This window comes from Pyrus communis, chromosome 1 (assembly GCF_963583255.1).
Source record: "Pyrus communis chromosome 1, drPyrComm1.1, whole genome shotgun sequence".
NCBI lineage: Eukaryota > Viridiplantae > Streptophyta > Magnoliopsida > Rosales > Rosaceae > Pyrus > Pyrus communis.
In genome coordinates this window covers 17,789,434-17,816,028 of record NC_084803.1, presented here as the reverse complement: position 1 = coordinate 17,816,028, position 26,595 = coordinate 17,789,434, and the positions used below count along the sequence as shown (strand labels likewise).

The following is a 26,595-nucleotide window of genomic DNA, read 5'->3' as shown; positions in this document are numbered from 1 at the left end:
GTTTAAAAAAAAAGAAACAAAAATTGCAAAACCATCTACTATACAATTACAATAGACCCCAACTAATTACTTAATGCTACTTTTCTCACCATGTATCTTTCTTCATAGAATGGAAGTTGTATAGATATATAATTATAATATATATATATATATATATAGAGAGAGAGAGAGAGAGAGAGAGAGAGAGAGAGAGAGAGAGAGAGTGAGTGAGTGAGTGAGTGAGTGAGTGATGAAATTAAAAGAATAATGAAAAAAAGATAAAGAAACTAATTAAAGATGTTTTTTCTTTTCTTTTTACTATTGTCTATAGAAGTTTGATATATTACTCAATGAAGATAAGTGGCTGATTAATTGCTTAACAGCCCCCGAAGTCCCTAATGGAGAAAGAAGAAGAATTCTTGTCGGGCATATTGCTTCCACCACCACCACCAGCATGGCGGAGCCCTAGAGTGAGTGACACGTCACCAGCTGCCGTGGTGGTCCCGAAGCTTATAAGCGTAGAAGAACCGATATTACTACTATTTTGATGATCATGATGAGCTGCAATATTTGCATTACCCGAGGTGGTCCCATAACTGCGACACGTGTTGTCGGCAGCAGCGGCGGTGAAGCACTGGGAAGCAGGCGGCGCCACCGCGGAGGAGGTGGTGGTGGAGATCATGGGGTGGTGCTGCTGCTGTTTTTGATGCCTATTGATTGCTATGAGTGAAGAGTCGTTTTCAGAGGCATTGATATCAGATCTTTTACCTGTTGGCGAATTTGTTGTTGGTGGTGGTGTCGTGGCAGTTGTCATTGTAGGCGTTGGAGTTTGTGCAGAGAGGCCAGCATTGTTGTTACGTTCTCTCTCTTGATCTGCTGTTGCACTAGCAGCTCCTCCTCCTCCTCCTCCTATTTCTTCTTCTTCTTCATTGGCTTCTTGCTGGTACATCTCTTCCACCATGGGTTTCCACAATCGAACCCTAGCATTTATGAACCAATTTGAGACCTGCATTTAAAACCAAATCACTTTATTATTAAGGTCATGCATCAAAGTTATTAATGCAATTAATCAGTCTCTCGATTTTATAACAGTCAAACCATGGGTTTATCACTATACAAGAATTACTTATATTGAACGGATTCACCATCAACGTATAGTTCCGTTTCAATAAATTGATATGTGTAAGTTTTTCACCACATATTATTGTATTATTAAATTATGATGTCACATGGCGATGAACTCATTTCATGTAAGTTGTTCTACTACCAATACTGATTGATCACTATATATGATGCCAAAAATGCATATTTTATTATAACAAGCATTGTTGTATGTTGTAGTAAGATTTGATTAAAGGCTGCATGTGGTCCAACGTCTTAGGAGATAGAGTGTTGGGTTTTCACCCATGCATCATAGATTCGAAACTCCACCTCCTCTAACTTATTGTCATAGTTTCGAAACTCCCTCACCTTAGTAATAATAATTTTATTTTAGAGAAAAAAGATTTGAATAAAGGCCAAGCATCTTTTTTCTCTATAAAGGTGAGAGAAAAACTACCTCCAAATTATGACATGTTTTAAGATTTTTGTAACTAATATGTTTTGGCTTTTCAAGCAAACAATGAAAACCACATTTTTTTTGTCAAATAAACCACATTGAAGTGAAGAAAAAACATAATCAATGCAAAAGACACTACTTAGTAACATTGCTAAAGCCTACTATGTTTAAAGACCTAATGATGAAACAATAGATGAACTTGCCATAGTTAATTAAAGATATTATGAATAGCTTTGATTTGCTATGACCCATTGAAGTGGGAGCATTTATTTTGTCTTTTAACTTAAGGTTCTTGAATGATAAGATGTGGTAGGGAAGGTGTCATTTGATGTGAGTGTGTGTGAGAGAGAGAGAGAGAGAGAGAGAGAATCAAAGCTGCAAACTCTCATGTCTCATCTGTTATGTACTTGCATGGCACAACTCTTTTTTATTGTTTGTAGTTGTGGGGTTGGTTTTCACTCTTATCAGATTTTATGTCAAGGAGTTAAAAGAATCCAAAGTTAAAGAAGAAAGAAATTTAACAAATAAAAAAGTTAAAAGAAGAAAGAAAGGGGCAGAGAAAACACATTGCCTTTCTTCAACAGAAAAGCTTAATTAGAAACCCAGAGAAATAAAATCCAAACCCATATAAGTTCTTCTGAACCTACTGCTGGTCCCTTCCCTCCCATGATCCCATCTCGTCTTTCTATCTAGCTACCTATCATTTCCTTCTTCTTCGTTAACTCGACAGTCTATATATTATGAACTTTTAACTTAATGCATACACAGGAGCCCTTTCTTAGCAAGATTTCCTTTATACAGTTGCAAAAACGAAATGGTAAATATCCCGGAGGGACAATGCATTTAACGTATAGGACCCTCAGATACTGAAGAAAAAATGAAAGAAACAATGAACTATATAAGAGTTATGTATAGTGAATATATAGTCCCTAAATGTTCATATACCGTACGTACATATTAATATATATAGATAATTGTTATTAACACTTTAAAAATCACATTCTACATTTCTCACAAGTGTATTTCTCTTTCTAATTATAAAAAATTTAGAGTGCTAATTGAGATTTTTAGAATGCTAATAGTAATTATATATATATATATATATATATATATATATATATATATAAAAGATGAAGCCAAAACTTAAATAATTACCTGATTTCTGGATAGTCCAGTCTGTCGAGCCAACAGATGCTTATCAGCATCGCTTGGATACCTGAGAAAGAGACCAGAAAAGAAAATGACATCAGTGTCCTTGCCTGAACCGTATAAAGAGTTAGTATGCTTTCTCATTCTGTACCCCTAAGCCTGCATGAGGTTAAAATATATTTCTCTTTTTAACATCTGCAAGGGCGTGAGAATCTAAGACGAGAAGATATCAGTCCCGATCGATCGCTACCTAGCTCAGCCCATCAGCGCTTGATCTGTGCCACCACAACAACAAGACCTAACAGAGTAGCTATCTTCGACTGTACAATCTCCTCTCTCTCTCTCTCTCTCTCTCTCTCTCTCTCTCTCTCTCTCTCTCTCTCTCTCTTATTTTCTAAGAGAGAGAAAGAGAGAGACATGATGAAGCTTTAGTGAATTAATGCATTTTCTTTTCCACAGCTTTTGGCTGACTACACAACATCCCAAGTAATTACGAGCCCTTTTAGCAGTAATCAGAAAAGACTTGTACGTAGCTTGACTTAATTAGTTAACTAGTTAATGCTATCAGTACCTATCATATATAAAAGACTTACCGTTACTTGGACTAATTTCGACCAAAACAAAACATTACTTAGACTAATATAAGTAATGTTTCATTACCATATTTATGTTTTCACCTAGACATTTATGACACGTAATTATAAGTAAAAATCAACATAATTAATGGTCCAAATGACAGCTAAAAGCCTACTATGCAAAGCGTTGTCTTATCATATACAAAGAGTGCTGATAACTAGACACATATACTAATTATATTGCTAGAATAAAATCTAATATAGACGTGTCCCACACACATGATGATAGCACACACCTCTATGTTAAAACATATATATCAACAATTGTAGTCATTTTGCGTGTGCTTAAATATCATTTTTAACTTTGATAGACTGTTAACTTGATAGTGTGCTTTGAAATAAGAGTTGCCTATGTAATAGCATGACGGTCATTTTCATAAACTATTTATCATAATAAGCAAGTAAAGCTAAAAGAGTATGGTGAAAGGCAACGCACGGGTGAAGAAAATGCTCAAAAAGCCAGGCTCTCAAGATGTTGACTGAGCGTTCCGGCAGGCCCCGTTGGGGCCTCCAAGCTTCTTGTTCCATCATGCCCATTTGATGAAATGCTCTTTGCTGTCTTAGGCTTTGCTCTAGAAGCTTCAGCCTTGGGGTCTCTCCTTTTGTTATTCCTGAGGTTCCCGCACCATCTTTCTCTCCAAGTAGCCCACAGCTGTGCTTCAACTGTGCAGTGATCGCGTCCTTTAGGCACCGAAAATGTCTTGACATGGCCTTTTGAGCTAAGGCTGTGTACGGCACCGCCGCTCCGAAACCCATCACCAGATCGAATGCGTTTACCACCATCTGCATTTGTTCGCAGTAGTGATTGTACCTTCGATCCACCTGCAACCATGCACATGTAATCGACATTAACTATACATGTACGTATTAAATGCAAATGTCGGAGTTACTGGCAAGTCACAATCTCTTGAGGCCTTAAATGTTCACATTTTTAAGAAGTTGGAGTGACTTGATGGCTTGAAATAAACATAAACAAAAAGAAAAAGAAATAAATTAAATCATGTATAATATGCGACTTAATTTAAAGATCAATTTTCATGGTTAATTAATCTTCCTCCACAACCAACAAAAGGTTTTGACCAAAGAAGGCAACACGCATGTTGATAGTAACTAAGCAACTTTAGAAGCAGATAAGAAGTCTAGATCATGTTAGATTAGAGAGGGTAGCTACAAAGTGTAACAAAAGAAAACAAGAAGGTGACTACAACAAGAAAAGTTGAGTACGAGAAAATTAAAACATAAGAAATGAGAGTGTAACAGTCATATCAAATGAGAGAGAGAGTGGGTCTTCTTATTTTCAGAGTATTATAATTATGCTACAAAATTTTTTTTTGAGAAGGATGTTTTTTATCTTGATTAAAGAAGAGAACAAATGCATATATCAAATTAGTGGTACGGCAAAAAAATGATCGTTAATTCCAACTATAAAAATATTATTTACATATACAAAACTTACACACTTGTTGATATAAAAAAATAAAAACAGGGTCAATTAATTAATTAAGTTATAATACCAATAGCTTCCTCGAAAAATTACTATGTACGGTATGATCATAACCCAGAGAGGCACTCACATACATAAATATCTTCCTATACGTAATATGATGATATGAAGCTAAGTATACACCATATGATTGATTGATTGATTAATGGTCTGCCCGATCAAAATAATGTTGCTTATTGCTAAGCACATACTTACCTATAAGTAGCAGTGTTTCACGTTTTCCTAGATCCTAATTAAACATAAATCCAAAATGTATACTAGCTTAAAGCCAGCACCAATCCCATTTTGATCAGTGAAATATATTATCATTTTAATAAATAATTGTAAGTGGCCGGAATTTTCTGTGTTTGTCCCGCTGACTTGGGAGGAAAAAAAAAAAACAATAAGGTCTTCAATAAAAAAGGAGAAGTCTTTGAAGAGAGAGAGAGAGAGAGAGATTACATGCCTCATCAAGCATGGACAATAGTTTAACTTTCCTTCGTTGATGTTCAATCCTATCAGCGGCTGACAACGGAGGCACATCCTTTGATAAAGATGAAGAGGCACCACCGCCGCTGCCACTAGTGCCAGCTGGATTGGAACTAGGGTTTGTGGTGGTGTTATGCCTACCACTAGTACTACCACCAAACTTGCTCTTCTTGAGCTGACCCCTCCCTACACTGCAAAACTCTTCCAACAATTCTTGGGCAGCCTTCACATACTTGGAGTTCCTCAACACGTTCACAACTCCGAACGATGATGACGACGACCCGAAACCGACATGATGACCGCCTACAACGCCACCTTGCTGCAAACTATGCAATGCCTGATGATGATGGGAAACCAAATTCTTGTATTGAGTACTAGAACCTTCATTTTGATGATCTCCTTGATTATTGTAATACAATAAGTTACTAGCACTCTCCGATCCCATCCCGAATTCGTTAGCTTTTGCTGCCTCCAAGTGCTGCAAAGAAGTTGATAGAGACAATGAAAGTCCTTGGCCTTCCACAACCCCACCAATTTCACCACCGCCGCAAGCGGTATTGCCTCCTCCTTCATGGCCTTGATGACTCTCAGGAACCCAAGTGAATTGACCAAAAGCCGCTCCTCCGGACGCGGCGGAAAACCCTTGGAGTGAATTGGTGGTGGTGGTGGATGGGTTTGGAAGCAACATGTGAAGGGTGGAAGAAGTGGTGTGAGAAGGAGGAGGAGAAGGCGATCTTGGTTGTGATGGGTTCATTAGGAAAAGCTGCATGGCTGCCGCTGAGTCTGCATTAATTGTTGAAATCTGGGGATGGTGCTGATTTTTTGAATCTCCCAATGGTCCCAGCCCACCACCACCCACTCTTCCGTACCAGTCGGCCGCAGCAGACACGGCAGCAGTCTGCTGCGGCTGAGGCATCATCCGATAGTTGGTTGACATTGGATGCCCTAGTAGTTCGGCAGCCCCAGCAGGGCCGCTGCCTGGAGGGTAATTGAACATCTCAGACAACATCCCGGCGGTTTCATATGCTGGGAGGCCACTGGATTCTTCCTCGTCTAGGCCAACAAGTGGCGACGGGGCAGGGGTTTCGAAGCCATGCACCCTCAGCTTTTCCCTCCGGATCTGCTGTGCCAAGTGGTGTTGTTGCTGCCGCTGTTGTTCTTGGTGGCTTGTCATAGCCGATCTCTCGAAGCCATTAGAGAAGGTGAAGATGCCTTGGTGGTAGTCTTGGGACATAGAATTAGGAGGATTGTAGTAGTTTTCTGAATCAATTGAGTAGTGGTGGTGATGAAGATTTCCCTTTGGTGGCGGTGGTGGGAGTGGCGGTAAAGTTGCTATGCCCATATTATAAAACTAGTACTGATCTTCTTCCTCATCATATTTCTCTCTCTCTCTCTCTCTCTTCTTCCCCTTGTTGCCTTTGTACTCACTTCCCTCTCTTTTCACACTTGATTTACTGTTCAATTCAAAATGGATCGGTGAAACACACGCAAAAAACAAACAATACCCATCATGGAAGGGTAATTTGAGTACTCATTAATTCATGAAGCTGATTAAATATAGCAATAAGAGAAGAATTATTATAAACAATATATATAGTAATAAAGAGAGAGAGAGCAGAAAGGAATGATGAAATGGATAGTACTACTACTCTTTGTTGGTGTTGTTTTTCTTTAATTTTTGTTTTCTCTTTTCATCTGTACTTTTATCATTTTCGGATTTGTTCATCACCATCATCATCATCTAGTATATTTATATGCACATATATAATATATATACCTCTAGGAGTTGCAGAGTATGAAAGCGTGTAAAGCTCTCAGACATCGTTTTCCCTTCTGTGGTATTGAAAGCTTCTTGAATTCCTCTCTCTCTCTCTCTCTCACACTTGTTTGTGTTGTCGCTCTGTCTGTCGTCTGTCTTTCTCTTTCTCCTTTTTTGCTCTTTGCAGCGAGTGTTTTTGCAATCACCTTCAACCCTTCTGAAAAAAAGAGGCTGTAGCAAGAGAGGGAGTGCTTTGTCTGCAAATATAAAAATAAAAATGGTGGCTTTCTTTGGGAGACTCCTCACTAATATCTCTCTCAACTTAACCAACAAACGCAGCTATAGCTTATTGGCTTCAAGAGAGAGAGAGAGAGAGAGAGAGAGAGAGAGAGAGCAACAAACAAAAGAGAAAGAGAAGCGGTCGCTATTCTTCTACTTCATCAGCTCCTATTCTTTTCCACATCAGTATTATATATTTATTTATGCTTCTATTCGCCTACAACTTTTTAAAATCATTAAAAGAATATCATTACATATCAAACAAATTTGGAAAAAGGATGAAACTTAATTTATAGACTTTTGTTTCCAATGACCCTCATGTCCTCCATTTGAAATGCAATGGTTGAGGGTACTTTCGTCCAAAAAAAAATGGAAGTCATGGCCTCATGAGTGTGCTAAAATTCGAGAAATTTGTCAAAATAATTAGTTTTCAAATTTGAACTGAGATAATTAATTTTTCACTATATTATTGATATTTGAGTCCTGTTGTCAAAATATGATTATTTTGTAGTTAGTATCTGATCTTTATATCCTTAGTATCTTATTAATATATATGCAATATTTGATTGTTATGTCATCGGTATATGAAATTTGACTATTTATTTAAAACTTGGTTATATTTTTAATAATTTAATGTATATTAGGAAATGATTATAATATTTTCATGTATTTAATATTATTTATGTGAATATATGTATTTAATACAATCAAGATGGTTATTGCACATCATAAATGCAAGTATTGTAGACAAATCTGTAGAGTAAGACAATTTGTTAAGATAATATGTTCTATTGAACTCACGTTCGAATCATTTTTTTTCTTTTCGTTATAGTAATTAAAATTTCTCCACTTAAAAAGGGAAATATTATGTTATTTTTGCATTGTGAAATGACAATATACCCTTTTCAGATGTCGGCTACTATTGTCATTTTATGGGGGTCCTTTTGGAAACCAACGCAAACTACGGAATAAAATAAGATAAGGTGAGTAGAAAGTCATCTCAATGATCGAAACTACCACCATCCCTTGATTGTCCAAATGACCGTGATACCCATGCCAATCATTATGTTGCGTGGGCAAAGCTCATTCGTTTGGCAGGAGCATTTTGGTCACTTTGAGTGATAGACCATCGCATTAATAACCCAGCCATAGTAAGAGAGAGAGAGAGAGAGAGAGAGAGAGAGAGAGAGAGAGAGAGAGAGATGGATGCGCACAAGGCAGAGGGAAGAAGAAGATGAAGAAGAAAGTCGGAGAAGAAGTATAGCATGGACGCACACAAGGCAAAGGATATGTATTATTTTTTTTAGTGTTCTTGTATTATTAATACGGGATGTCATTGTAACGGCGAATCCATATTATACAAGTAGTTATTCCAAGGAAGAGAGAAAAATATTGTGTTTATTAATAAGGAAAGCGATGATGCTTATGCACCCTAATGCAGGTTCAATCCCCACCGATATTCTCTCCTTTAATAATTAACAATTTAACTTACTAATGCTATTGTTGTAAAATAAATAAATAATAATAATAATAAATAAGGAAAGCGTGCTCACAAAGGATGGCTGGCACGTGCGAGAGGTTGGGATCAAGAGAAGTTGGGTAATTTTGGGTCTGAAAATCACACTTAACCGCTTTATGGGATTGACAATGTCAAGATGGCAAATTCCACTACTCTTTTGGCGTGACCTTTGATCTTCACAGATGTTATCTGTGCCTTATCCTTTTTGGTGTAAAAACTACAGAGTAGTATTATCTGATGTACTATATTTCGTGTTGTCAAATTATTAATCTGAATTACATGTTGTGTTATACTTGAAAGCAAAATTTGAGTAAAATATTAGTTTGTGCACTAGATTAATACACTCTGCAAGTTACGGATTTCGTGAACTAGGTAGGGAATACCATTACTTATTCGTAGGGGGAGGTAGGAAATAGAAAAGGGTGAATCGAAATCAACTTTAATTTTTACAACCAACCAAAACGGTCCTCGCATTTTTAACGATGAAAAGTCAAATATGTTTTGTGCAAGGGTATTCAATAATCTAATTAGTTCTAATTTCATTTAAACACTTTGTTGGAGTTTAGCCTTGTTTATTATTCTTATTTCTGAAAAAAAGGGTACACACTTTAAAGTAAATATGCATTCCCCTACATCATCACTCTAATTCTTTACGAGGTTGTCACTTATTTTTTATTTCATATATGTAAATATACTCTTACTTCATTATGTCGACTTCATAACCAATATGAAATGTCAGGAGGCAAATTCCATTACATTTTTAAGATTTAGCCTTATTATTATTTTGATTTGGGAAGCTTTCCACTGAACACAAATTGAATAGTATAAGCAGCACCATTACTGTAAACCATCGTGAGATTTCAGCTCCACCGTCATCGCTTAAATGTCGTCATTGATCATGGATGAGAAATCACGAGTTTGGGGATGAGTTCATGAGCAAAGGAAAACCAGTAAAAACCCCTCCATGATCAATGAAGACAGTTAAGATATCGTTAGAGTTGAAATCGCGATGACTTACAATGATGGTGGTGCTTATACAAATGTTGGGGGACTTTTAGGTCAAAGTGGATTTGGGCTTTGAGAACGTCCTCTTGTCTTCCTTGGCTCGGTTTCGTACCAAGTCCCGGAATATCTTGAAAAAATTAGCATATCTTAAGATATATACCGGTTGGATCAATGACTCGAAGATAGCATGATTAAGAAATAATGGTTTGCTCAAATGAGACATGTTGTGGAAGCTAGAAGTTTATCAGTTTAGCATGAGAGAGAGAGAAAGTTTGCTTGGTTGTGTCGTGTAGTGTTCTAGATTGGGTAATTTGGGTTTCCTAGTGTGGTAACAAGGCTTCTGATGCTAGGATATACAGAGGAAAACCATGAAAAAACTCCATGGTTACAGGTGTGATGCCCTCTAGGCTTTGAGGCTTTGTGTTCTCATGAATCCCTTTCTCTAAGGCTTATAACCTATATTTGTAGTTGACTGATTCCGTTCTAGAGTTCCTAAGGAATCTCTAATTGTGGCTTGGTATTCTCTCCCTTTTCTCCCTAGTTCTTCTACCACTTCCATTTTGGTGCAAGATAGCTGGGTGCTGCTACCTCGTAAAACCCGTATCATGCTTTTTTCACAAGGCACTGCTTTCCAGGGTTAGCCTTCCACATGCATTACTTTTGGTAATGTGCCTCTTAGCTTTCGTGTGTTGGTTTTCTGCATGAGTTGGGAAGGGAAAATCAGCTTCTCACTTCATTAAATGCTTGTTTGCTAGGCTTTCATTTGACTGTAAGGATCAGTGCTTGGTTCATTCCTAACTAAGTTAGGTTAGTTTGCTAGGGAAAAGGGAAACTAAATTTGATTTTCTCTCAGGCTTGCCCACATGGATTACAAGGGTTATGAACTTGGATCTTTAGGCTCCCAAGCAACTCAAAGTCTTCTATAATTTTGGTTCCACGAAGGCCCAACAATCTTCCTTAACCATCCTCACCACAATTCACTTAACAAGCCCCGGGCGTGTGCCTTGGGTTTACTTTAGCATGAATAATGATTAGCATGATAAGACTTGGCGTGCTAAATATGCATGGATTTGCGTGGGCATGGCATGATTTATATAAACGTCCGACTTAAAAACCATAGTGTGGCATGATTGTAAATTTTTTTTTCTTGATTTCACACCTTTGCATGTGTTTTGGGCTTGGTTTAAGGCTCACATAGCGATTGGGATTTGAGACTTGACTGGGCTAGTATGTGACATTTAGTTTTGGGCCTCAACAGCAAGCGAAGGCAAACCCGTGAATCTATTTTTTCAACGATTGATTGATAATTACTAATGACATTTTGAGTAAGTTCCGTGCATAATTATACCCTTTTAATTAATAAATGAATTTAAAAATACATAATTGTTGGCAATAATATAGGCAGAGAATAAGAGAGAAACGAAAGAGTGATTAGAAGGAGAAAATTCAAATGGTTTCCTTCTCATTAGAATGCCTATTTATAGGCTTAAGATTTACATAGAAAAGGTCTCAACTAATTGCATATTACTTATCGACCCGAAGTGAACAACCACATAAGAAATATCATTTATAACACTCCCCTTTGGATGTTCATCAATCAATGGTAGTTGCCTCGATAAAACCTTGCTTGGAAAACCCAGTGGGACAAAATCAAAGTGAAGGAGAAAATCGAGCACAATTTAGAAAACATTGATAAAGTGTTGGATGAACACAATGTTTCCTCACTAAAACCTTGACAAGAAAAATCCAGTGGATTAATAATATGGTCGAAGGGAAAAGAGCACAACACACTTACATGTCCATTATAGCATATTGTCGAAGACTCCCCATGATGAATAACTCTAATTGTCTCCTCCTAATGATGGTAAGCCTATGTTCGGCTGATAATCATTAACAAATTTGAAAATAATTAGACTTGATTTTGGGAAGTATGGAAGTTATCAAGACTGAATAACAATAGTCTTTTTATATTCTTGCAAAGATTAGAGAAATACCAAAAGAATAGACACATTGAAATATACAAGTATTTTATTAAACTTCATGGCGAATACACGCCATATACACAAATAGCTTTATAGACTTTCCAATAGTTTTACCATAACTCTTAACTCTTTCAAAAGTATGTTGCTACGATATAATTTTAGTTTGAACGAACAATAGTAGTCGTTGAGGCAATTTATACCAAACTTATCTAGAATAGGTATTGAGTACATATTTTGTGCTTTATGCTCATAAATTGAAATCTATAAATAAGAAATTCATGGCATTTTCTATTCTTTATGAAATTGCTTCAAGAGAGATGTAGAAATTTTAAAATCTCAAGTAGTATGCAATCTCCACATGCTATGAGTCCCACGTTTAAAATAACATTTTACTTATAGAAATATGGTTGTGCTTACAATAGTAGACTATCTCTACCAAGAAGCGTTATACCATGGTGATTTTATTTGACTTCATCGCATACACTCAAGAATAACTTTTGGGGTTTAAATTATCAGTTCCCTTGTTCCATGTTATTCAATGGCTCTTAAAAATGAAATTTGCCTCTTTCCAATTCGGCCATCCCTTTACTTTGCCGACATTAATGGTGAAATATGATTGAATAGGCCTGGATAATGTGAGTAGCTACTGTAATAAAAATTATCAAATTTCATCAGTTTGTGATTTGACAATTTCATTCACATGCCCAGGCTTAATTTATAAGTATTTCATTACTTGGGTACAATGCTTATCTTCCATTGTCACATTTAGGACAAACATCTTAAGATGAATTACTTAGAGAATTGGATCATACCCTCCTATGGAAAGTTATTTTCCATTAGGGGTTGAACTTTATTAATCTCCACTTATAGAGAGTTCAAAGTTTAAAATCTATATGTGTGTGTATATATATGTCACGCTTTAGGCATGAAGCAAATTAATCTACATCACTTATAAAACAAGAGTTGATGTATCAATGCTGATTCACGATGTTCTTGAAGTTGTCATTTCTCTCCATAACGATGTAAAGAATTGTCTCATCAAAAGTCATAAGCCTCTAAAAATGCGGAAAATATGAGGACAATGAGAAAGAAAGATAAACTTGAATCTCAATTGTAACAACCCGTCCCTAATTTTATGGCTTTATTAATTTTAAAAGTGTGAATTGACCAAAATGTCCTTGAAGCGAGATTGTTGACTTTCGTTGACCATCATTTTGTGACGCGTATGAGCTATTATTTTACTGATGTCTCGAAGTTCTCGATGGTACTAATGCATGGGTGCAAGAAAAATCAAAATCAGAGTTATGGTTAAAATTTTAAGAATCATCGAATACCGAGGGCAAATTGGTAATTTCATGTTTAGAGATATTTTGTGTCTTGTTTTGTGAGCCACGTGAGGCTCACACCCTACTTTTCCCTTGCTTTCATGTCCCATTTCAAATCTCTTGGACCTCTCATCTTCTGCCACCGCACCCCACTCTCATCTCTCAAATTTTCATCCCTCTCTTTTTTTCCTTGGCAAACACCTAGAGGGTGCAACAACATCGAACCACCACCGAGCCATACATCACCGTCACCACTTCGGCGAGTTCTCAGGCCACCGTACCGCCACGTCTCTCTCTTCATCGTCTATTTTCTATTTTCTCACCGTTTGTGCATGCTATGCAAAAACAAAACATGAGCGTCGTCGTCGGTGCCATGTCTCATAGCAAGTTCTAGAGTTCAACCAAGGTATGTTGCAAGAGTATGATTAATCTCTTCCTTTTGTTCTAGAGATGTTTATGACCTTGCGTTTGTGTTTTGGCAATGTTGGGTGCAGATTCCAAGTTATGAAGATCTGCCATTTTTCGGCGAAGAACCGAAGAGTTTTCAGACCATTTTCAAGCCGTCATTCGACCTTGTTTTGATGTGATTTTGGTATAATCTCGTTCCTTATTCTTCTAGTTTCATTTTGACTAGTAGAACATTGATTTTGGTTGAGTATTGAGGCTGAACGCAGCCTCTGTGATTCCAGTTTTCTTCTTCTTTAATCCGGCAACTGTAATTCAAACTAGGTCAACTCGACCCGAGAAAAAAAAAAAACAACCCATTTACCCTACCCCGGATTCGACTAGGATCCATTTCAGATTTTGGAGGGAATTCCCTTGGAATATTCTGTTAACTTCCCAGTTAATGTTAACAGAATATTCCGTTAAAGTTAAATGTTGACCATTCGTTGACTTTTGTTGATTTTTTTGAAATTTTGTAGGAAATTCTCCTAGGTTAATTTTGATGCCTCGAGTCCATTTTTGACACCCATTTAGTGAAATTCCAAAGTATTAACGTAGTTAACTGCTTTGGCGGCTCAGTTGACTTTTTGGTTGACCGTTGACTTTTATAAATTTTGCCAGAGACCTTCTTAGCATATTTCGATGCTCTGATCCTAAAGTCACTCTCCGTTTTCCAAATTCAGTTGTTTTGGTTGAGTTTTACTAATGAGTACCAATATTATGCTTAGTCGATAGTGATTACTATCGGAGACTTCAGCTTTCCTAGCTCAAAAAGATGTAACATCGCAAGTAACTGTGAGTGGGTCTTTGCTTTTAAATATTATATATTTATTTAGTTTCCATTTATATAGTTAATAAAGAATTTTCTACGTGTACCTAGATTAGACTAACGTTTACAAGAATTAGCGAAATGACGGAATTTACAAAATTATCCTCAATCGTAAGGGATGCACAAGAATGCTTTATTTAATTACGGTCATGATTAATATTTTATTAAATAGTATTATGTCGATATGGATTATCGATTTACTATTGCATAATTGTATTTACATTATCTACTCATCGTGTGTTACACTGGTGTCAGTACTTGCTCGGGTCAGGGCCAGGCTTCACGTGTATGTTCACATCACATCGTATTCTCACTTTAGATCCATTGTGGGTGCTAGTCTTGTCCTAGATTGCTATAGGCAATTAGGACTCGTATGTGATGCACATACCGCAAGTCTTCACGTGAGTGTAGTAGTAGAGCATCATTATTACACCTAGTCATGTTCATGTCAGAATACCTTTGCATGAACTCGTGTGTCAGCATATGTCAATGAGCACCAGATATTATATGTTTGTTTATGCAAGATATTACGATTACAGGCTATTACATGTTTTATAGGTGAAATATTGTGATTTATTGTACTTCTGAAATATTGCTATTTTGTGGTAAGTGTTTTCATACTATACGTAGTATGTTATATTTGGAAACTCTACTTGTTTTACGGCGAGGGGTTATTACATTTTCGAAAAGGTTTTACAAAGCTTTATTTTTAGGCTCACTCACCTTTGTTTTTTGCCCCTCCAGGTTTTAGTAGCTGAGTTTTCGTATTGATGAGGATTCTTGGCAAATCTTGGTATAGGAGATTACCTTTGATGGTATAATTCTTATCCTACTTTTACTGTACTTTACTTATGCTCTAACATCATGTGTAAATTTGATTCAATCCCGCTCAGATGTACACTCTTGCATTTAGTCACTTTTAGGTTTAAATTTACTCATATTTTCCATAGCTCGATTTGGAGTCTAGGTGGACATTCCGGGTCAGGGTATGTCACCATTTTATATGAATTGTACCATTTTGTGTGTGTACACAATTACTTGTTGGTTGGAACATAAACGTCAACCGAAATGATCATGATGATGCAAGTGCTCAAGATGCATCTCCCAAGAAAAATTAGCAATGAATATAATTCTTAAAGCTTGTAGTAAGCCATGAAAAATTGTGTGCTCAAAAGTAATCCCAAATGGCATGAAATAGCCTATAAAACTAGGAATTACGCTTATAATAGCAAGCGAATAATATTATGATCGTCTTGTAGATACATCTAGGTCATTGGTCAAGTAGTCCACCATTAGATGTTGATTAAGCTCATAAATACGCTTTTAAATTCTCAAGAAGAAAATGGGGATCCAAGGTCAATTTTGGCTTAGACGGTCTGATGACCAAATTTTCGTGTGAGCAATCCTTGCAAGAATGTGCACAATGCACTATGTTGAGGCCTCAAAATATGTCCTTACAGATTTGTAATTATCCGACACATCATTGTGGATCATGAATTGCCATGTTAATCATGCCATTATTTGGTATTGAACTTCTAGTTCATAACTAGCGTACATTACTTCCATGATTGTGCAATACATTTCATAAAAAAAAGTTGGAGCTTCTTTGGAAAATTAAATTGAATGATACACAAATTTGATATAATAATAAATTCAATTAGCAAATTTACAGTCGCATAAGAAAATCGAAATAAACAAAACTGAAAACACCATAATAAAAATGCTGAAAAATAAATAAAATAAAAATGAAGAGTCAAGCTATTAGGAGATAACTCAACCACTAATTGCATGTAAACTCAAGGTAGGAGATAAACTCAACCACTAATAATGGAATAAAATGGTTTTCCATTTGTGTCAAAGAACAAGTCTGAATCTCAAAATGGGTGATATCCACCAAATTCAAAGTTCAGGGGAGAAATGTCAATTTGTCTTAACCATTTTTCATTTGTCTTAAATCAAGACTTTGGTAAATACATCAAATTTTTTGTTTGCATGCTGCAGAATCACACTCAATGTCTAATTGGAATAGCGTAAGTACATTCACAAAAAATTTCGTTGGGTTTGGTTATACAATTCAAACTCGAGGAACTTTAGGCCCTCAATTTTTTTGCATCAACAAACTCCAGGTTCGGATTCATTCCAATAATTTGTCATCTAAGATGTACAATTTCATTCCCTAAAAAAGGGACAAAAATAATTTTTCATGAATGTTGAAGAAAAATACTAAAGATTTGAATATACCGAATATGACATATTCATGTATCCATTATGATTATAGATGCAATGAGAGATCACTAGAAGAAAAAAGCTCATCTATCACAGTGAGTGTCTGTGATAAATTGCAATCCACCACGGACACTGTGCCTGTTAGTATTCTGAATGTGATAAAAAGTCTCAGTTTTTACCACGGGCTATGCCCGTTGTTAAATGCAATATAACCACGGATTGTTCCCGTGGTAGATTGAGATCTAACATCACGTGCTATGACCGTTGTCGATTACTAATTGACCACAACTAATGCCTGTTATAAATTATTTTCCAAAATTAAAAAAAAATTATTTAACAAATATATATATATATATATTTATACATATTTTAGTACATAATAACCAACAAAATTGCATATTTACTACAATATAATAACTATATAAAAAATACTTGATAATATTATAACATAATTTAAAAATACTTGAGTTTCCAAATGAATACATAAACAATGGAAGTCATAAAGTAGTACTCATGTAGTGCCTAATGAATACATAAACAACGGAAGTCATAAAGTACTACCCATGTAGTGCCAAAGTACCATTTTTTTAGTCTAAGTACAAACTAAAATTACCCTCCAACTCCAATGTACTTTGATGGCCAGGCAATTGTACTAGATATAGCATCCTCCAGGACACAAAATTCATTTGTGGGGCGGTACAAAGATATATTCTCCACTTTGACAGCAGTTACCCAAACTTTCCAACAATCAGGACCAAGCACCATGTGATGAACCTTCGCCTCAGGATTTGTTGATTTTATTTCTCCAGTTGCAACAACTTGTCCATTTCCGAGCCAACACCCAGACATTTGTGTTAATATTATCTTCTTACAACAGGGTGCCAAATCGTATTTTTGCTACATTAACCATGAATCTTTATTAACATAAAAAAGATAATTGATTTTTTATATGTATTATAGAAGAACAAAATAGTTAGGAAATAAGAGCACATCTTCAGTTATAAATTTTACCTTCACAGTAGCCCATAATTTATCTTTCAAAATTGTAGGAACCTCATCCCAACTTGCGTAAGTTACTGTTACTAGTTGTCTTGCAAGGATCCCTGCCGACGAACTCAAACTCGCTGATCCAACACCAAAATGTTGTCCTTTGTCATTGAATTGAACACCAATTTGTTTGGCCTTTGACACAGCATTATAATCCAACATTGTTGAACCTCTTACCTTTCTTTTTTTTTGCTTCATTCACATCATCACATGAGTGCATCTCGTCACCATCTGGCAAACCATCAAAATCCATAGACACCTAAAAATTGAAACCAAATTCATAGAGAGATTAACAAAGGAATGTTTTCTGTCCTAGAAGAAAAAACGAAGTTAGAGAGAAAGATTTCACAGGGTAACCAAATGGAACTACAAGACCACTCAATTCATACCAAATCTATAGAGAGAGATCAATGAATAATGTAGAGAAGGATTGAGGGGATAACTAAATATAACTACATGCAACTAGTGGGAACTTTGAACGACAGTTTCTTCGCTTCGTGGATTTTTAATTAAGTTTTCTTTCCAATAAAAAATATATTAACTTTTATTATGTTACTTGTGTTACAATTATATCATCATTGAGACTCTGTTATAGCCATACAATTAAAAGTTGGGGAAACTTGATATGAATCCAATTTTGTGAGTCATTTTTGAGATAAGTCCAAATATATTCCATGTCAGTTTTTTTCATTTTCATACCAATTTACTCCTAAAATTACTTGTAAGTAATCAATATTATCCCTTGATTTTAGGATTAGTAAATTGTGTATTTGTACCTCTCAATTCGTTTATCTACCTATTGATTAAATATATTTTCTTCGTTTGATATCTTACTTATAGGTATATGTACATTTATGTATTAGTAACTTTTAATTAGGTTGTATATTTTCGCAACTTAATCTATGATAAAAATATTTTATTTTATTAAACGGGTAAATAATTGAAACGTTTTTTAAATGTTTAGTGGATTGCAGATGTTTAAATATTCAAAATTTGAAAACAAGGGGTAAAATAGGTTAAAAAAAATAGTTAAGTGGACCTAAATCAGAAATTTTAAAAAATTGGACTAAAGCCAATAGTACGTCAATTTTTTGGATGTCTTTTTCCAACTCATGTCGAGATTGGACTTTGTCATGTCGGGAAAATGTATGTCGCGACGTGCCAAGACTCGCAAAGTGTCAGCACAATGCGTGTCATGATTTGTCTTTCACATGCCAATGACAAGCCAAGAGTCACAAAATATCGATCATGGCATGCCAATGTCATGCCAAGCCTTGCAAAATATCGACCGTGGCATGCCAATGACATGCCAATGACATGCCAATGACATGCCAATGTCATGCCAATGACATGCCAATGTCATGCCAAGGCTCGCGAAATGTCGATCATGGCATGCCAGTGACATGCCAAGCCTCGCAAAATGTCGACCGTGGCATGCCAACGACATGCCAATGTCATGACAAGTCTCGGAAAATGTCGACCGTGGCATGCCAACGACATGCCAATGTCATGCCAAGTCTCGCAAAATGTCGACCATGGCATGCCAATGACATGCCAAGCCTCGCAAAATGTCGACCGTGGCATGCCAACGACATGCCAATGTCATGCCAAGTCTCGCAAAATGTCGACCATGGCATGCCAATGACATGCCAAGCCTCGCAAAATGTCGACCGTGGCATGCCAACGACATGCCAAGCCTCGCAAAATGTCGACCATTGGCATGCCAATGACATGCCAAGCCTCGCAAAATGTCGACCATGGCATGCCAACGACATGCCAATGACATGCCAAGCCTCGCAAAATGTCGACCGTGGCATGCCAACGACATGCCAATGACATGCCAAGCCTCGCAAAATGTCGACCATGGCATGCCAATGACATGTCAAGCCTCGCAAAATGTCTACCGTGGCATGCCAACGACATGCCAATGACATGCCAAGCCTCGCAAAATGTCGACCATGGCATGCCAACGACATGTCAAGCCTCGCAAAATGTCGACCGTGGCATGCCAACGACATGCCAATGACATGCCAAGCCTCGCAAAATGTCGACCGTGGCATGCCAATGACATGCCAACCTCGCATCTTGGCACTCAAAAAACTCGCCACTAGCCTCGCCACTAGCCTCGCTTCCTGTCGACAGCAAGCGAGGCTAGCGCCCGCTCTGACATGTCAAATTGCACAGCAAGCATGTCGAAAATCTTCAAACAATGTCAAGTCCCATTTTTATTGATAATTTCCAAGCACAACCCCGACCCCATAGTTAGTATATGATTTTTAGAAGGTCCTCCAACTTACGGATTCGAAAAATCTTGCACGGATTTTTTTTTACGATTTTTCCAATTTCTCGACTTCAAAAAATAAAATAAAATACTTCGCGTGCTCGAAAAAATCTGAATTTTGTCCTGAAAATCGATTGTATCTATATCTACATCCCTGCAAAAAATCTCGTTCAAATTCCAAGTATTGGGTTTTTCATGCCCCAATATGACTCCTCGCGAAAGTTGATGTCTCCTCCTGGCAGTGCCATAACAGCATAATATGCTATATAGGGGGGTGGTGCTCCATGCATTTCAAGCAGCCTGCACCATCGCTCTAGGGATGACATTCTCGACCATCATCACGTGTTGCCTCGGTATATATGATGTGTCGGGTTTGGGACATTCCCGCCCATGGTGTCGACGACGGTGGCGGTCACCCCCGCCACCGCCACCGCCCCCACCACCATGGGTGCGTTTTCGTTTTTTTTTTTTTGTTTTCGAAAAAAAATAAAAAATTTTGTTTTCAAACAAAACAAAATCTTTTCGTTTTCAAAATAAAATGGGGGAACAAAATGGTTTTAAACGGGGTGGAAAAAACGTTTTAAAAAAGGGCGGGTTGGAAAAAATATTTTCTCCTCAAAAAATAGCATGGGATTATTTGTTGCAAGCAGGGGGTGGGAAAAATTTTGGGGTGGGATTGCATGGGGGTGGGAAAAATTTTTGGGGTGGGATTGCATGGGAGTGGGTTGTTTTTTCGACATGCATGTTTTCGACCTTCAGTTGCCCTCGGATTGTTGGATATTAGGGTGGGTTCGGCTTTGGATGAACCAATGCACAGGCTTGTCCTAGGCATGTTAGTGGGTGCACGGCAATGCAGTCCATGGACGTTTGTTTTCCGAAGGGCTCGCCCAGTTCACTAGCATGTCGAAGATCGGTCTTTGCGGCGGCGATGAAGAAGTTTGTCCCTCTCTTGTGATATAGGTAGATTAATATCGGCCATGAAACCAATTAATTTGAGTAAAAATACAACTCAAATGAAGATTCAATTTTGACCATGAAATTAACTAATTTGAACACAACCAGCAATTTGATGAAAGAAGCCAACCGACCTCCATTCTTTGATCAAACATGAATCAAATTTCATATATAGTGGAAGCCTGAGAAGAGAAGAGGAAAACTGAACAATGATGAAGAAGAAGAAGATTCGCAAGGCAAATGATAAATCCTAACTAAGAAAAAGGTTTTAGATAACAAACCAAAAAGAAATAATAGATAAATGAAGAGGCGTATCCTGACTTGGAGATATATAGGAAGTAATTTTATTCCAACAATTATCCTATCATTAAGGGAATTTTATTCTTTAAACCTCAAATAGGTAAAACTGATCACAAATACTAATCCTAAAATCAAGGGATAATATTGATTACTTACAAGTAATTTTAGGAGTAAATTGGTATGAAAATGAAAAAAACTGACATGGAATATAATTGGACTTATCTCAAAAATGACTCACAAAATTGGATTCATATCAAGTTTCCCCTTTATAAAATAAGGCTGCAGTCACTGCACTGCAATGCACAGCAGCACATATTACGAAATCAAAACATACTTCTCAACTCAAAATTATATATTTACGATGAAGATGTGAAGAGTGTGTGCATTTGGATGGATGTGTGAGAGAGCGAAACGCCAGAAGAGAAATTTGCGAGCTGTAAGCCATAAGAATGCATACACATCTCTAAGTTCGATGATCAATGATAATTTAAATGCTTATTCAGAACAAGAAAACGAAATCAAAAGACATAGGATAAAAGAAACCTGAGTGATGTAGAGAGGTTGCCATTGATTGATGGAGAGATGACCGAAGAGATGACCAAACTGAGACCGGCCGGAGATGGAAGAGATGGAGAAACAAAAGGATTGACGTTTTCTTTTTAGGGTTTTCGTCTAGTTTCATGCGTGGGGAAATAATTGGGATTTTAGATTTTAATATCCTCCAAAATATTTAAAAAAAAAAAAAAAATCCACCACGGCCCGATGGCGTGGTGAATTTTCAAAAGGCGGTGTGGTCGTTTGAAGTAACCACAACGAGAATATTATGTGGTGATTTTGATATTACATCACGGGATTAATAACCGTTGTAGATTATTCAGTTTTAACAATGGGTCAGAATCTGACCGTGGTGAATTAATGTAATCTACCACGAGCTACATTTAATCGTGGTAATTGAATAGTTTCTACCACGAGCTGTTGATGCCCGTGATGGAATTAATGTGGTAAATATGCTGTTATGTACTAGTCGATGCTTCCAATTGCTTGAATATGAATTTTGTCTCTTATATAAACGGGACTACAAGCCCTCGCATCATCATGAGATAAAAAAAATTATAGATCAGCGGGCCGAAGGCCAAATCGAGTATCAATAAGCTTCTGGTCCTGGTCTCTTGTATTATATAAGCAGATTATAATGGAAGAGAAATGGCAACAAAAAAGTCTCCCTTTAGTTGCACATGAATTGTCTCTTATATTGATGGAGGCAATATAAAGAAACAAAATAATACAATTTCGATGAAGCAATTTGTAGAGAAGAATGCGTAAATGACACGTACAACCCGCAAATTGAAAAATAAAATTCATATTAATTAGGTGTATTAAGATGCATGATGTCAAACACTTAAACTGATCGCAATGAAAACTGATTTCTGACAATTATGACTAGAAATTTAAAAGAATACAATATTGGCATCGATATATGGTTCATATGATTGAGCAATTGGATAGCAATAAAAATAATTGATTTCTTTATGCTAACCGATTATGCAATGCCCATGCAGTAATACGGTAGGAAAAAAAAAAAAAGATACAAACTCATGTATTGTGAAAGCATAGGTTCCATTTGTACATGAAACAAGAAAAGATTGCTAACTGCAACAAACGGAAATCAACAAGTAGAGGTGCACAAAATGGCTGACTCACTGCATGAGAGTTATCCAAGAGTTTCCAGCCTACAATCCTCAAATCGAATCAAAATACAACATGCATACATCCAAAAACAAACAAATTGGCATAAAAGTTTACTTTTATGCAATACATGTTTCTTTTCCAATATGAAAGTGCTGTAAAATCTCAAATGTTATATAAACACTTAAAAAAACAATTTGTATGAAAGAAGAACGAACAACTTAGAACCTAGAGTAAAGTCCCAAGGTTGAGTATAAGAAAACTCTAAATCCCGTGATGGCTCAAGCTCAAAAAAAAAAAAAAAAAAAAAACAAAACAAAACAAAAACAAAAAATACAAAAAAAAAAAAAAAAAAGAAGAGCGTGTTGGTAATGTGTGTTGGAAATAAAATATAGACAAAGAGAATAAGAGCGAATAGAGATAAAAGAAAGAGTGATTGGGAGGAGAAAATCTAGGTGTCTTCCTTCTCATTAAAGTGCTTATTTATAGGCTTAGAATTTATATATAAAAAAGGTATTTACTAATTACATATTACATATTAACATAAAAGTGAACAACCATATAATAAATATTATTATAACAGTAATGAGTCTTAAGCAAGGGGATGCCTTCAGTAAATTAGAGACAAAAATAAATAGCTACAATAATTTTCTTTACAACTTCCAGATTCAATAAACAACTCCATAGAATATATATATATATTTTTTTATTTTTTATTTTTTTGGTTTTTTGGATCCTATATGTAGTGTCCTTCTTTTGGCATGTATTTAGTGACATAAAACTAAAACTGTTTGATAGAGAGATGTTTTACAGGATCATTTTGAATACGTTTGCATGTTGGTGCCAAAAGCAATAAGTTATGGATTTCTTTCAGTAGCAACTCAGCAAAGCATGCGGTTTTAATTTATCATTTGATGTGAGGATGCTTTTCGTCTGATGTTGCCATCCAAAACGTGTGTATTTCGGGTAACATATCTTTTTACTGACCAAATCCTTATTACAATCCCAAATCCAAAATCTTTGTTTCCTTTATCCTGGGAGTTCTGTTCCCAATGATTTTTCATGCATATGATTAGTCATTTCATGCTCAAAGTGATAAGTAGACTTTAACCTGGACAGAGACGCACCTGCACTCAGGCCCAAGAGCGCCAAAGCTAGTACCACAGCTAGCTAAATTTTATTTTTGAAACACTGTACTTATCGCAGTTTTTATTTTTTTATTTTATTTTATTTTTATTTTTTATTATTTATAAATAAGATGTACAGCCTGCACTCATTGGACTTCATTTTGGCAATAAAATGAAGCTGCTAGAAGTACATAGATTTTGAAATCAAAGTTGTTGTTTTTGGATTTGGATTTCATCTGGATTCTCTTTGTGAGGATCCTAGGGATCCTTACATTCTATTCGTTCATCATATATCGTGCGGTCAGAAATCATTTTGAATTTTTTATTTAAAATTAAGCATAAATAATACCTAACAAAAAATGATCGCATGATGTACGATAAATGAATAGGATGTGAGGATCCTCATGATTCTCACAAAGAAGACCAGAGAGGATCCTCATCCGTTGTTTTTAAGTTGCAGTACAAGTACAAAATCTAAAGAGATACTTTCGGAAGGCTTATTTGAGAGTGTTTTTACTCATTAGATTTTGATAATTTAAAATTTTCCTTGAAAAAAAAGAAGTCATATCAACTCTCAAACAAAGTTCATAAATTAAACTCAGGGGACACAGAAGTTTTAGTTTGATTGGATTAATTAGTCCAAAATACTTGAGAACTTCAAAGTTGGGATATTTTAAGCTACTTGATCAATTATTTAGATTGTCATTTTAATCGGCTTAAACAATTTCTCTCTAGTTTTTGGACGTTTTTAATTGTTTTAATTTAGTTTCATCCACTAAAACTTGTTTCTTGTTCCTTCAAATGCAAGTAGCTTGTATTTAAATCAAAACAATGGAAAACGTCGGAACTGTTCTTTGAATTTCTTACTACCAAAATTTAGACTACTTTTACTTAGCACTCATTAAGTAGAAAATTAAAAGGTTTCTTTTCCAACTGCGAACCGGATTGATAATTGACATCCGAACTAGATTCTTCTCCCACCTGTCGTCTCTTGGGGTGATGTCACGTGAATCCACCTTCCCTCACCCTCCTAGTCCCTTACACGCTTGATATATTGTATACATTAGTTGATACCCTAGCCCTACTTCCTCATCAATAGAAAAAGACCCCAATTATTCATCAAGTCACGTGCCAAAGTCGGCTATGCACGTGTACATGTACTTTAATATATACTTACCACCATATCATACTTAAATCCTACATGTTTATGTTTTAGTTGCATGCAACTTGCCAGTCGCCATACCTAAAAACACCACTTTTGTCCTCTCTTTGCTTTGTTCTCTTATGTTCACGTTCATGTGGTAAAGGGTAAAGAGGAAGACGAGAGAGAATAGAAGCCACCCCGTTGCGTAGGTGGTTGTGGAAGGTTAAGGCTTGGGTGGTTATGGTTCTGGCTTTATTTTTGGCTTTGATTTTGTTTTACATGAAAAATAATCTCAACCGCAAACCATCTAAGCCACCCAACAACCACACTGAATCGTAAAAGAGTTTGTTGACATTTGAAAAGTAAAAGGAAGAATTCCAAGTTCGAATAGCAAGAATCTTGTGATCACCATTAGCTACATAACATAAGCAAGAACATCTCATGCTTACGGATATTCCTAAGCGAGTGCATGGAGAGAATCTAGAATTCGCCACAACTTATGAGATACGTTTGTCTAATCTTGTGACATAACTTCGATTATATTATGACATGGCTTCGATTATATTTGAACCTACAATAATATCAATTATTCGACTGTAAAACATTACAATATCAATTATAAACTTTAGGTCGACAACAACCATTGAATTAAAAAATTATTGGAAATTGATAAAATTGTGAAGCTAACTCCATATATATTTGTGGAACTTACAAAATAGGAATAGCCAAGATGATTTTGATGGAAGTTAAGGTTCTATCATAAAATCAATTAGCAACATAAGGAGTGGTTCAACTCCTTATAAACCCTTGCAAGGTCAAGGATGTGGGATTTTTTCTATTCACACATCTCACTTGGGGTGAAATTTCAAGTCAAACACGTGGACAATCCAAATTGGGTTACGTGGAGAATATGTGGCCATTGAGCTTCATACATGGGTCAACATGTCCTCTGATACCATAAAGGAAGTTGAGGTTTCTCCATAAAAACCAATTAGCAATGTGGAAAGTGGCTCAACTCCTTATGTTATCTGGTTAGAGTTTGCCCGATGTGGGACTTGTCCTTTCACATTTTTTACTTGCGCGTACGTGCTTAATCCTTCCTCAAAATAGTTTAGTGTTATATATATATATATATATATATATATATATATATATATATATAAAATATATTAAGTTACAAGCTAGCCTGCCCGATTGTAAAATAAGAAATATTACTATATATCTTCATAATAAGCGAATGATTAGTAACTAATGTCTTGTGCAAGAGAAATATACATTTTTGGTTTGGCTTTAGCTAGTTAGCTTTGTTTCGATTTCATTTCAAGCAACAACCTAAAAATTTCCCACAACAAGCACACTCTAACCAGATAACATCAAGCACCTAATATTGGTTTA

The 26,595-nt window shown here is 36.2% G+C and overlaps 1 protein-coding gene across 1 annotated transcript; it reads right to left on the bottom strand.

Moving 5' to 3' along the window:
* Positions 1 to 262: 262 nt before the first annotated feature.
* LOC137715517 (BEL1-like homeodomain protein 4) lies at positions 263 to 7,426 on the bottom strand. Its single transcript, XM_068454870.1, has 5 exons — positions 7,071 to 7,426; positions 5,271 to 6,747; positions 3,758 to 4,143; positions 2,693 to 2,753; positions 263 to 985 (listed from the first exon to the last, which is right to left on the bottom strand). The coding sequence occupies exons 2-5, from the start codon at positions 6,633 to 6,635 to the stop codon at positions 356 to 358; spliced, it is 2,442 nt and encodes an 813-aa protein (XP_068310971.1). The 5' UTR covers positions 6,636 to 6,747; positions 7,071 to 7,426; the 3' UTR covers positions 263 to 355.
* Positions 7,427 to 26,595: the final 19,169 nt, after the last annotated feature.